Source organism: Chlamydotis macqueenii, chromosome 2, assembly GCF_036417535.1.
Source record: "Chlamydotis macqueenii isolate bChlMac1 chromosome 2, bChlMac1.mat, whole genome shotgun sequence".
In the NCBI taxonomy this organism is placed as follows: Eukaryota; Metazoa; Chordata; class Aves; order Otidiformes; family Otididae; genus Chlamydotis; species Chlamydotis macqueenii.
Window position 1 is genome coordinate 30,699,180 of NC_141557.1, and position 13,408 is coordinate 30,712,587.

The 13,408-nt window shown below is 38.0% G+C and overlaps 1 protein-coding gene across 1 annotated transcript in view; it reads right to left on the bottom strand.

The window, feature by feature from the left end:
• Window positions 1-565: 565 nt before the first annotated feature.
• Window positions 566-13,408, bottom strand: part of MEOX2 (mesenchyme homeobox 2) — a 55,808-nt gene continuing 42,965 nt past the window's right edge. The window contains exon 3 of the mRNA XM_086742427.1: window positions 566-1,884. Coding sequence (XP_086598553.1) covers window positions 1,660-1,884 — 225 coding nt within the window. The 3' untranslated portion in view covers window positions 566-1,659. The remainder of the gene's footprint in view (window positions 1,885-13,408) is intronic.

The following is a 13,408-nucleotide window of genomic DNA, read 5'->3' on the forward strand; positions in this document are numbered from 1 at the left end:
AGAGCGTTCTTGATCGCCTTTAACTTTTATGATGCCCTACTGCTCCACGTAGCAGAGTTCAGGGAATGCGCAAGCATTTACCAGGATACGCACATTTCTTGTTTGTTCTTTCTTTCACTCAGCTCCTTCTATCGCACTACCCAGTCCAATTCAGCTCCAAACTTTTTGGAGATTTTTTTTTCTCCTGAACAGCTTATTGAACAAAGGCATAATATAAGTATGCATCCCTTCCTGATATTTATTCCCTTTCATCCATTTCAACAAGGTCCAACAAAATAACCCTTTATATTTGCTCTAAATCTGGAAAAATGGTTGAGCAGACTCTTGTTGGTTTTGGCTGAAGACATCATTAGCTGCTAGATGCCTTTTTCCTGCTAAAGGAAAGAGTTTCCCAAATGGATCAAGGTAGAAGGTTTATCCAAGATTAAAAGCCTAAATTTGAAAACACAGCTTTGTGTTGTCCACAGACAGACCCAGTTCTGAAAGACCTGAAAAAGGCAGAGCTGCTAAAGACCTACAAAAAGCACTTTAAGTTTCCTATGAAATCACAGTAGAGAGACCAGAATTATTTAAAAAGGATTATTTATTAAACATATTTCTTTACAAAGTACAATCAATGGTTTGCATTAAATTTTGGGGTTTGGTATTTGCCTGTATGTACAAAAAAAAAAAGCTTATAACAGAAAATGTGTCTTGATTTTACACATGGGACACAATACTGAGCTACCTTCATATTTTGATTTCTACCAACGTAAGCAGTTGATAATAACTTTCAGCTTATCTGCTGGTTTTTTTTAAACTGTAGATGAAGCAATAACATTTCTGCAGAGTTTCAGTATTTATCAATGTACTCAATTATGACAAAGTAGAAATGAATAATCCTTTGGGAAGTTTCCACCAAGCATAAGTGGAACATGACATTTTTTGGCAGGTTACTGGACTATCCTTATGATCCTAAAAATCATTTTTTTGCAGTTATAAGATAAGAAGAATTGAGGAGCTAGGTAAGTTAATAATACCCTATTAGCAGCAGTTGATAGTAAATGCAACATAAGGTTTGTTTTGTCTGTCATACAAGGACGTGTCCTAGCAGACACTTTTGTATTGTTCTCTACTTGAACAAAAGTATCTGCATGTATTGTATGTCTTTGGAGAAACAAAACAAAAATAAAGAGACAAAAAGCCATTTATTGTCATGAGTGACTATTGCCATCAGCTAATATGAATGCATTGCTAAAATTAGTGAAGACAGGAAAATGCTGTAAGGTAAATATATACAGAGTTAAAATACATTTCTTATCCACTAGATAGTGATTTTGTGGCACTGTGGTTTTCAGAATATAACGTCTGTTGAGAGCAATGTAATTTTCAGTGCAAGCTAAAGCAAAAATACCTGCCCGCTGTCATATACATGACAAACAAATCTGGAATGTTCAAAGTAAGTTCGTCTTCCACTTCTGCACTCTTGAGGCACCTTTAAGACATGGCACTTACTGTAAACCATCTAAAAATCAAGAAAAGCAGACCCAATAAGCCTGAATTTTCCGTAACAACTGTAAAAATCACTGCCAGAGTCACTTGCATACGTAAACGTTGCCTGTGTGAGGCTTGCCAGCAAAGCATCTTTCCTGAGAACGGAGCTGGGACACTCTCTGTGTATCATAAGTGTGCATGCTCAGAGCTGTGATCACTGTCGTGGCTGTCGTCGTTCGCTAGTGAGTCCCCCGTGTGCTGGAGACCAGCCGCGCCGATACCAGAGAGCTCGGAGGGGAGCAGCGTGCCCTTTTTCACATTCACCAGTTCCTTCTCCCGGGCTGCTGCCCCTTGCTGGCCCCCTTTTACCCGCTTCCACTTCATTCGTCTGTTCTGGAACCAAACTTTTACCTTCACGGAAGAAAGACAAAACAAGAAAATAAAGATTGGGTCACTGAAGGTAATAATGATCTTTCTAGCTGTAGCACAGCACTTGAGTTATTTTTTTTTTAATGTGCAACACACTGCCTTTCTGTCTGTATGGTAAAAAGCTTAGCAAACCTTCCCTGGGGAGCAGGCAACCCAGTTTGGAATAGGACGTAAACCCCGGGGATGTGAGGATAATGACTGCAAAGGAGGGAATGGGGTTACTGCGAGAAGGCAGCAGGGCCATCCACAGCAGTTAGCTCTGCAGGAAGATCTCAGAGCCCTTTAGAAAACATTTAAAAGGTTGCATACTCTTGAAAAACATATTAATGCCATTTCACAGGCAGAGAAACAGAAGCAAAATGGTTCCCATGAAGGGACTGCGCAGAAGAACGTACCTTTTGTGGAACAGGGAGCCCCAGCTTGTAGCAGGGACCCATACTGCTGTCCCTCGTGCTCAGGGTGCTTTTTATCACCCTTCAATTGCTGAAGTATCTGAAAGAGCATTTCTTACCATCAAAACTTATGTCTTTCCTGTCTATTTCACAATTGTACTTAAAAGATCCTAGTTGACTGATCCTCCATTCTACTACATTTAGCCATAGACCCTGGTCAAATTTTTCAGACAAATAAATACTCCCAAAGCCAGAGTGCAAGGCATTTATAAATTTGAGTCAAAATCAGCAGATAATTTTAGATAAGAATGGAAAAGAAATTCAGAGCATGAAAGATTTAAAATGTATATGTATTTGTCACATTAAACTCCAAGAGTTTACTCCAGCTGAAACTCATTTCCCCTCCTCCTCTTCTCTGTATAGCAATATATGGGGGGGGGGGGGGGGGGAGTAAACCTAAATTATTTGCACAGTTCTAAAGTACCAGCACTGCAAACCACAAGGACTTTTTTTTTCAATAGCCAAAAGAAAAGGAAAAAAAAAAGATGTGCATAGCATCTGTCAAATGTATTAGACCAGATTAAAGGCTGATTTCAAATCAACTTAAAATATTGTCACTGAAAACAGCATGAATAGAAGATTGTTGGGTTTGATCCATGTAGAGTTAATGTTGCTAAAAAAACTCATGCGTGTGTGTCTGTGCAGCTCTTCACATGAAGGTTCCACAGAAAAATAAACAACGTCTGCAACTTTGCACTTGGAAAGAAAGCAAGAAGGCTTGCAATGTCAGTGTATCCTCTGCTGCATTTAGCAGAATGTGTTTCAGAGTTTTAAAAGAAACAGCAAGGAACAGGCACAGCAGGATGTATTGTACAACATGAGTAGCAGAGCCACAAAAATGCTGTTTTGCTGAATCTGTCTTATACATCCAGGAAACATTGCCATGTTTAACCTTTACAATCACTTTGAATTTTACATTAAAATTTTACAATTGAACTGATAGTTAACGTCACTATCTGTACGTATGTATGTGGGAAGGGAGAGAGGTATATTTATTTTTTTATACTCTATATTCCCGTTAAAGCAAATGTGAGCTGTTAAAACCAATCCCCTGGGAACAGAGCAGAACAATTCCAGGTTAGTTAACAGCCACAAAGCACAGCACATCCTTTCCTTTATTCAGCTTATCAGAGCCAAAGAATCTGGCTTGTAAAGTGAAATGAGTGTAAAGGGGAAGGTATTTATTCCTGGCTGCTGTGATGTTGGGAATTATCATACTCGGGTCACATATCAGAGGTGTCCATGAAACCAGTGTCTTCAAAAGCGCACAGCATTAGTACAGCATCGGCAGCTTTCTGGGGGAAGTGAAGATGTCATTTTGTTTATTTTGGGGTTTTAGGACAATGACGTTTCTCTTGAAAAAGACACTACTGGTGCCAGACAGTGCCGTAGATGCAACTGCAGTCATAATCTAAACATCAAAAATAATACACTTTGGATTCAACCCAGTACTACAGAATATTATCATTCTTCATCTGAACTAAGGGCCAAAAGAATTTCATTCAGTAAGAAGAAATGACAGGATTAGAGTGATGTTTAAAAGATCTAAGCAATTCTCCAGATATTTTTATGCCCTTGAACATTCACAGAATAAGTCACAGTACTGAAAGCCTAAAACAAAATAATAATGTATACAAAAAGTGGTTTCGAGAAAAATGACAATGATGCATTTGAAGCAAAAATTTCAATGCACAGTCTGGATTCAACCTACTTTAACTTACTGGAACAGGAGAGATCCAAGCAAACTACCTTCCAGATGCATCCATTTCATTTTTGGATACTTGAGAAACTGAAGCTGATACTCCTACAGCCATTGTCTGAAACTGTTCTGGCTGGGACAGACGTGACCAGGATGGCTGCTGCCTGGCTCCTGATGTGGGTGCTCATTTCTGTTCTCCTCTCCCAGACAGAGCTAAACTCTGACATCCTCTCTCTTTTGACATTTTTGACTAAAATTTAATAAAAGATTCTTTTTTTTTGTTTCCATTTTTTCTTACAATATTTTGTTGCCTCTGCTTTTTATAATTCAGGTCACTTTACAAAACCACAGGTGAGCGCAGTCTCTCTCCTTGAGCGTTAAACCCAGGAGAACTGAGTGGCACCAGCTTCCAGGTGAGCAGCCAAGGCCAGGCTGGGGAACACCTCTTCATTCAGATCACCCACCCTCAGACTAGCTCATCTGACCATGCCCTGAAATGCCTCCACCCGGGATAGGTCTAGGTCAGTGTCTGTATATGAGGTGATATAAATTGGTTAAAGGATGATGATTTCCCTTTTCAAGAATAAGCGCAAGACACATTTATAAATTCCTTAGAGGATTCAGCATGCAACGCTGCACATGACCCACTGTTTGGGAAACATGGCCTTTAAGGAAAGCAGGGCTGAAAGGACTCCAACCACCTTTGCATCCCCTCTTTTGAGTGTTAGGAGGAAAAGAGTAAGTCTGGCACTCCCATAGGAAATACATACTACTGACTGGCATATAGCCTGCCAGGCTTCCCATAGATAGAAAATGGTAACAATTTAAAAAATAAAAAAGAAAATAAAAAAAAAACTTTAGCTTTTATAATAATCTGCACCTGATTTACTTAGATAATGTCAAATAAGAAACTTCTTTATTTGATATGTCAAAGATTATTTTCAAAAGGTAGAAATTAATTATAGTGAAGTTTATCATTGAAAGTATTTTTATTTTGATGTAATTCACAGCATTAGTATACAGCAGGACTCTTGTATGAGGGAATACATTAGGTATTATATATATATATATATATATCTTTATGTCCTCCATTATAAAATACTGAAATCCACTTTTGACCTGATCCAAAGTACACTAATGTCAATGTGAGTTTTTTCAATGAGTTCAATGGACTCTAGATGAAGACTTTAATACTCATGTGCTAATAATATAAGACAGGTCCTTCACTTGTTATTTCCTCTAGAGATCAAATTCAGATATTGGAATTCTGAACTTCCTTTGGAGCTGAAGAGTCAATTATGGAGGGTATAGTTGTTACTGATATGTGATCCACCTATATTTTAGTAATGGGAAGGAAGTGAAGCAAACTTTGTATGAAGTACTTCAGAGTGTCAATTTATCTGGGTTCGTGGAAAACTGCTTTTCAAATGCACAACTCATTTAAAACTTACACGTGTTGCACAAAGCATGCATCAGAACAAAACACCTTGAGAAACAGAGAGGAAAAAGAAAGAGGAGAGAGAGCAAAAGATTAAGGAGAGAATGACTGAAAGAAAGATAAACAAAAAATAAAAAAATAAAAATAAAAAAAATAAAAATAAAAATAAGAATAAGAATAAAAATAAAAATAAAAATAAAAATAAAAGAGAGGGCTTTATTTGCCCTTGCTAAAGTGAACTTGAAAGACACTTGATTTTTTTGCCAGTGAAAGAATTAGCTTGTGCCATTTACAACTTTTGCAAAAACGATATCCTTTAAAAGTAGTTTAAAGATCTACTATGACAAATTTGATACTGTAGGTTTTATTAACATTTTAATGCTGATTTTCAAGTCTAAGTTAGCTCCAGCAGGAGCTGAGACTGCTCACCACCTCCCAGAATCAGGTCCTGATTACCTATTATTTATTAAAGTGCACTCCCTCCACCCTCTGACTAGCACAACTTAACTGTATAAAGCAAGCATATGTATGTACTGAAAACAAAGGAAGTGGAGGGAAATAAACTATATTAAAGATGATGGTAGCATTAACAGCTGTTTTTAAATCAGCACTTACAAGCCAGTCTATTGAGTACATCTGCTTACTGGCACGAAAGCACAGTTTCCTTTCCTTTAGTCAACAAGTTGTTTAGCATCTGCATCTCCACATCTGATGATTAGACTGTTACTTAAGATACGAGTAAATGATTTCACATTGTGCATCTCCTGATGTACAAGATAAATGTTTTTGCTGTGACCAATTTATTTTAAGGTCTGCTCTGTAGGAATCACGGGAGGAGATTCAAAAGATGAGGCTGACATTGTTAATGTTTACACTACTAAATTAATCATTATATACTTATGATACATAGGTCCTTAATAGGGTTAAGGGCCACCCCTGTGCGCCTTGCATGTGTATTTTTAATACAACTTGATGATGTGGACATCAACAGATCATTTTGGTTCCAAATGACCATATCACCTGAAGTTCTGATTTAATACTCCTTCTTCAGCAAAGCACTTCAATCTCATTAACTTTAAGAATAATTGACTTCAACCATCCTCAGTAGAATGCAGATGCTTCCTTTTAACAGGGAATTATAGCGTTCTGTACTTACAGAGAAAAGCTAAAAAGACACCTTCTGTAATTAATGAGCATTTCTTAACAAAGACATTCTTGTCTGATAAATTAGAGCATGACTGAATTCAAACTACCTTAGTTGCACTGTCTGCTGTCTTTCTTCTTTTAATAAAAAAAAAAAGACATTTCTCTTTAAAAAGCTCTTTTCTGAAATGAAAGATTCTTTCCTAAAATTAGGTTTACTGTTCCAGGTTTTAGTGGCATGAGTCCCAAATGAGATTAAAATTTGAGGCCTGATATCTCACAAACCTTAAAAATGGGAAACAAGAGGGCTGTGCCAGTTGAAACTGTTATTTTGCTGTAAGGGATGCATATTTCTAAGTATGAGTCTTTGAAGTCAGTATCCCAAATTCCATGTTTTATTATACCTAAATGATGTGTTAAGAAGACCAAATCACCAGGCCTTTTAAGCGTTCTGCCCCTGGTCAGCCATTGTCCGTTTTCTTTTATTACTATTTTTTTTAAATCTGTCAATTTACTTTCCTCTAATGAAGACAAACATATGGATAACAAAAAATAACTCTGACTTTTCAAAATTAAAAAAAAATGAAAAATTTACTTCTCAACTTTCTTTGGCTCTGAAAACATTCCTGTTATTTTTAGATAGTACACTTATGCTGCCAAGTTTTAAAGAAAGTTAAACTCCTGAACTTTACAGAAATCACTGGTATTATACAGCTGAAACTTACCTTTTTTTTTTTTTTTTTGCACATATAGAGATAGTATTTTCGTGGTAGTTTATTCAACAAATGTATAAAAGCAAATAGGAATATAAAACCAGAAAAGTTGCTTTTCCCATTCTAGAATATGAGTAAATATAAGAGCTGGAAGAATAAAATCTATTAGTTCAAAATATTTACAGAAATGGTAGTCAGAGTTATCAGTTCATTTCAGTAACTAAGGTAACATGACATTTTAAATAGTTCAGCTGGATTTCAGTCATGCTGGATACATGGGAGAGTGAGTTAAGGTAATTTTATTCAATTAAACTTAATTTTCTTCCTTATATGATTTAAAGGAATTCAATTTCTATTCAAAAAAAAAATCCTTTTAAAAATCTTAACTATATTTTGTGCATAAAACCAGTTTAAGTAAATCTGAGTATTAAATGTCTTCTTAGTTTTTATAAAATAGTTACCAAAATACATAAATTGGAGAAAATGAACTTTTCCTTGGAAATTAATGAGTGCTACCAGAACCTTTGATTAAAATTGCTTAAGTCACCTGCTCACTGATTTAAAGCAATCTGCTCCATGTTGCGTTACAGGACTTTGCACTGAATGTGCACAAGTACTTTGCAGCAGCTGTTGAGAAAAAAAGGGGAGAGCTTGGCAGGTGCACAAAGGACAGCTGGAGCTTTTGGCACCCAGGAAGGTGTAGGAGTAAGTTCTGGTTTTTCGTTACACAGAAGTCAGTTGAGGTTTGAGTACTGCTTAGGTGATACATTCTCCTTTCTACCTCCCACGTTTAGACAGAGATGGAATAGACATTATATTTCAGAGGACAGCAGTGATAGGAATATTTCATTCCAGTCTCAGAAGTCTCCGAGAGCACTCAGTTTACCTCCCTCTACTCCATCCAAAGAACTGCCACCTTCTCTACCAGTGATCTTCAAAATTAATTTCATGATCAAACAGCTAACCCTTCCTATCCAAAACCTCTCTTAACAGGGTTTCAGAGTTAACATACCTTAAGCAGAATGGGACACACTATTTCAGGTTCTTTCCTCCTACTGGCTTGTTGGACATCATCTAAGGGAGTATTTTTTTCTAAAATTAGTCTCTCTTTTTTGTCCAGAGGCAAAGAAAGGCAATTTGTGGGGCTACTGCCAGAACTCCCTCTACCTTATTATCCTATAATATATCTTTCTAGAGTCTACTTTCATCCAGTTTCTTTCCATATATATAGAAATCTACAAAAGAAACAAATGGTGGAAAACTAATTTGGGACGAAGATCGCCTTTAGCTAAACTTTGTCTCATCTTTTTATAGGCATTTACCTGCATGATTTACTCACATGTAGAGCATTTTATTTCACGAGAAAAAAAATTTTAACATGCACGATTCTGCACCCATTTTTCACAGGTCAGCTGAGTGCAAATAAAAAAAAAAGATGGTGGGTTATCAAGACTGGCTTTTGGCTGAGTACATTTATGCTTTTTTTCTGCTACTACTTTAGCATGAAGAAAGGCAAACGTCAAGAAGCAGGACTTGGCAGAAAGCAGCCTCTGACTACCAGCCCATAACAATCCTCCAGGGCTTTATGGCTACGGAAGCCATCTCCCTTCCCAGGTAAGAAACACCTTCATTTGTATTCACTTAAACTCATTCCACCGTTCATGACTTCAAATCTGGAGGGACTGCTTTTGCCTTCCAAAACAAGCCAGTCCTGAGTCTTTTGATGGTAAAGTAGCCTCAAAATCAACATCCAGTTTTGAAGCTAGTAAGCCTCAAGAAGCTGCAGCTGTTTTCAGCAGGGCCTGCCTTGAGAAGAAGAAACTAGTGAAATCAGAAAGAGAGTCTACATTTTTCAATGCCCTGCATAAAAAAAAAAAAAATCTCTCCTTTATTCTACACGTTCATTTGTACATTTCCAATACCATTTGTTCCTCACTGCTTTCTTCTCTGTTTGTCAGAATAACCATAAATGACCAACCTAAAAAGCTCCTATCTCCTTAAACGGGTGACAGAAGAAGCTGCATCTTTCTCGGCTTTTGTCTAAGAAAGGGTAGGGGTAGGGGACAGCAGAGCCTTACTCACTTTGTAAAAGCAGGTGTATGAGCTGCTAATATTTCTGTCTACATCGCATATGCTGCTTGGCACAGACCGAGGTTTCTTCCCACCCAGAACCCCACAGGGCTTCTCTGCAGGTGTAGGGTCCATCCACAACTGACAGCTTGAGGCACTTGTATCTTTGCACATGGATTTGCTTTTTTGAATTCAATCAATACTGCAAAAGTAAATATGCTGTTTGAAGTTTTGCCAGGTATTTTTTTTTAAATTATCGTACAAATCAAAATTATGCAGGAGTTATAATTAAGTTGGCCAGCAGCATTCTTTCCCAAGAAAGAACAAACTGAGTTAGCACAGTAACTCTTACTGCTGGTATTTATATTGCTCAAGACAAATATAAAAGTATTAGTGAGTTTTATTTTATTAAGAGTGTTACTTTAAATAAAACAAACAATCCAAAGGATTTCAAGCCACATAGGCTCATTATTAGAGGGTGTATAGAGAGTGCTTAACACGTGGAAGCTTAGAATGAGCAGCTGTCTTTCAGAGAAGATGTGACAGCACAATAAATCAGACAGATATGGTCAAGCTTGTCCTATCAATCCGTGGTTTGATTTTGTTTGAAAGCATACAGGGGAATAATTTCACCACCTAACCTTAGAAATCTGGCTTCCTAAAGTAGGAAACTAGTCATGCTGTGTGATGCATGGAAAGACATTTACTCTTCCGGGGTGGTTCAGAACAAATACCTAATTGAGGAACATTGAACTCCCTGGTTTCACACCCAGATGACTAAGTGGACCTACCTAGCAACTTGGTCTAGTTGAAGATGTTCCTGCTCCTTGCAGGAGCGTTGGACTAGATGACCTATAAAGGTCCCTTCCAACCCTAATGATTCTATGATTCTACGATTCTAAGTCTAAACAATGCAGTGATTTGCCTCTCCTGAGCTCTGCAATGCTGAAAAGGATTTTAATGAAGTCCCTTGTGATGAAGAATTGAGATAACCGGGTCTGGAGGAAACTTTTCTAATGGAAAACTTCATTTATTATTTGTATAATCATAACAATGCAGTGCTACAGTGTGGGTTATGGTACTACACCAGCATTGCCCAAATGTACTTAAATAATAATGTTGCTTCCTTCTTCTGGTAGAAAAAGGCATTACGAAGCTTCTTCCTTTGTCACTCATCCCGTATTGGTACCACATGCACGGAAGCCAAACACGGATGCAAAAGCACTCCTCATTTTGACAAAATTTTGTCCTTTGTCTATGTAAAATCAATGGCTTTGGGCCTTTTATAAATGATTAGTGGCTTCTGGGAGTGTATTGGAAATTAAAGTTAAGAAGAAATAAACCTTCTCATTGCCATGGGCAGAATTTAATCTGACTAGGTGGGATTTTCCGTTTATGTTGGCAAACAGAAGCATTACATATTTGGACTGTTTATTCCGGTAACCTTAGCTAGCCTGCAGAACTGCAACATTACTCTTTTGATTAGCTCCATGCAAAAAGATCTTGCGAGGTGGAAAGATCTCCTACTCTTTCTATATTTGGCAGGACCAACTCCATAAAAATGTCCATTTTGCCATGCCTCCGATACCCCACTGCAGCTGCTTCCTCTCCTCATCCCACAGCGAGATAATAAACAGTTTGCATGGAACCTTCTCCAAGTTTATCTGGACGTACAAAAAAAAAAAGCCAAAAATGCTCTTGTCAAAGTTACAAATATCTAGGGAGCTAAGATAGTTTTTTAGTCTAACTGGCTTTTCAAAATATAATAGAGGCCTGCCAGCTGAAAATTATTAACTGCTGGCTGAGCAGGCATTGTGAGTGCACTCTATAGGAGATGGAACAGGAATTATATGTACCTATACTGCTGGAATTCTTACAATACCATAATAGAGCCATCCTACCACCAGATGTACTTATAATGCTCTCAAAGTGCACTCTTAATATCTAGGCAATTGAGGCACTTATTTCATTTCATCCTTCTGTCTTGTAACTCAGGTTTCCTTTTTAGGGAGTGATAGGATTACTTCCTTCTCCCAATCCATATGTTGCAAGGGGTTTTTTTCATTATTATTTTTGTGAAATGGCCTTCCATGAGTCATTTATGTTTGAACTGATCTTGTAAGTTGTTTCAAAAGTCAAATGGAGCCTTACTTTGATGACTGTAGAAAACTTTAATACCCTTATATAGCTTTTTAAATATGGTCAGACATATGTTTTTTTCTACAGCTTGTTTGAATGCCAGAAAGGTAATTATGAAGTGTTAGTTGGTCAGTGCCTCTTTTAAACTGCGGCGTATGGTTGAAATTATCACTATAGTCAAGAGGAAGATAGAGCTTTCTTAAGATAATAGGCTCCGTGATTTATCTCACATCTTGGGAAATAACTGAAAGTTGTAAATTTAGGATGACCCAGCAATACTTTCCCCAGATCATTTTTTGTTCTGCCTGCTGAATGATACAATACTTGCCATTAAAAAAAAAAAAAAAAAACAAACAAACTAGTAAAAACAACTGTGCTAAACAATTCATTCCATCAGGAGTTAGGTCTGCTCTCCAACCCATTTTCTGAGCAGATACGTGAGTTCACTCGATACCCACTGCTGGATTTTGTCATTGTATTATGTGAAGCAAGTTTAAATTCTCTGTTTGCAAATTTAGCGTTTCATGAGAGTCAAGAGAGCTTCCAACACAAACAGTGATGAGATCGCAGTTATCACTTGTGTGTTCACTTATTTCAAGCAAAGGAACTACTGCCTATAAGGTACCATTTTCTGCAATGTAGCCTTTGAGGGAAAAAAAGTAAAGGAAAGCTGGTCCAGAAAAAAAACAATTTTTTAAAAATGCTACCTCACTGGAGAGGAATTCTGGTTTTGTGGAATTCCATCAATATATTTTAATTCAATCATAATAATTTTACATAAAGGACTGGTTTTGTTGCATCTGTTTAAAATAGGTATCCAATATTATCCCCTCTGTTGGGACACCTAGTAAAAGAAAGTAATAACAGTCATAAGTAAATAAGTTCTGTTATCCTACTCAAGAATAATAATAATTCATTCTGCTAATGATGGAAAGACAAGTCCTGAATATGAGTTCAATCTCTTAACTGGAAAAAAAGAGAAATACTAGTGTCACACAGGTTCGCTCTGGAGTATTTTTTTTTAAGTCACTGAAGGAATATTGATCTAAAACAAGTATGCAAGAAGAGTCAAGCCTTTTGATTTACTGCATTCAGCTTCTGAAGACTGCCATATACCATGGAAACCCACACTCGCTTCCATGCCTATTTATGCCATTTTTCCATTAAAGCAATACATTTGATTTTTTAAAAAGCCATTTCTAATTGACAGCATTGGAAGTGACATCATTAATTGGCTGTTGTGGTTTTGTTTAGTGAGGGGGGGCCTAAGGTGGTAGCTTCTGTAGGAAACTGCTAGAAGTCACTCCCCTTTGTTCAGTGGACTTGGCCAGGCCTAGGGCGGACCCACTGCTGGCCAAGGCCGAGCCGATTGGTAGCAGAATGTCCCGTGATAACGCCTCTGCGATAACGTATTTAAGAATGGGAAAACAGAAAAAAAAAAGAGAGGAGAGAAGAGGTGAAGAAGCTGAGTGGGGGCAGAGGTGCAGAGAGGGAGGCGCAGGCCTCATGGGCCTTGCAGGCCTCACCCTCTGGCCTCTTGCCAGGCAGCCAGCTGGGCCCGACTCGGTCCGGCCCAGCTGCAAGAAGTGGAGAGGAGAGAAGAAGTGAGTAAGATGTAAAAAAGATCCTGAGAGACATCTGCCAGCCTGTTGTGAGGAACGGCTGCAGATGCCAAGGTCAGTGAAGAAGGAGGGGGAGGAGTAATGCGGCTCCTGGCCAAGATTCCCCTGCAACCTGTGGTGATGACCATGGTGGAGCAGGTTGTCCCCCTGCAGCCCATGGAGGTCCACAGAGGAGCAGAGATCCACTTGGAGCCCGTGAAGGATCCCATATCGGGGGAGGTGGATGCCTG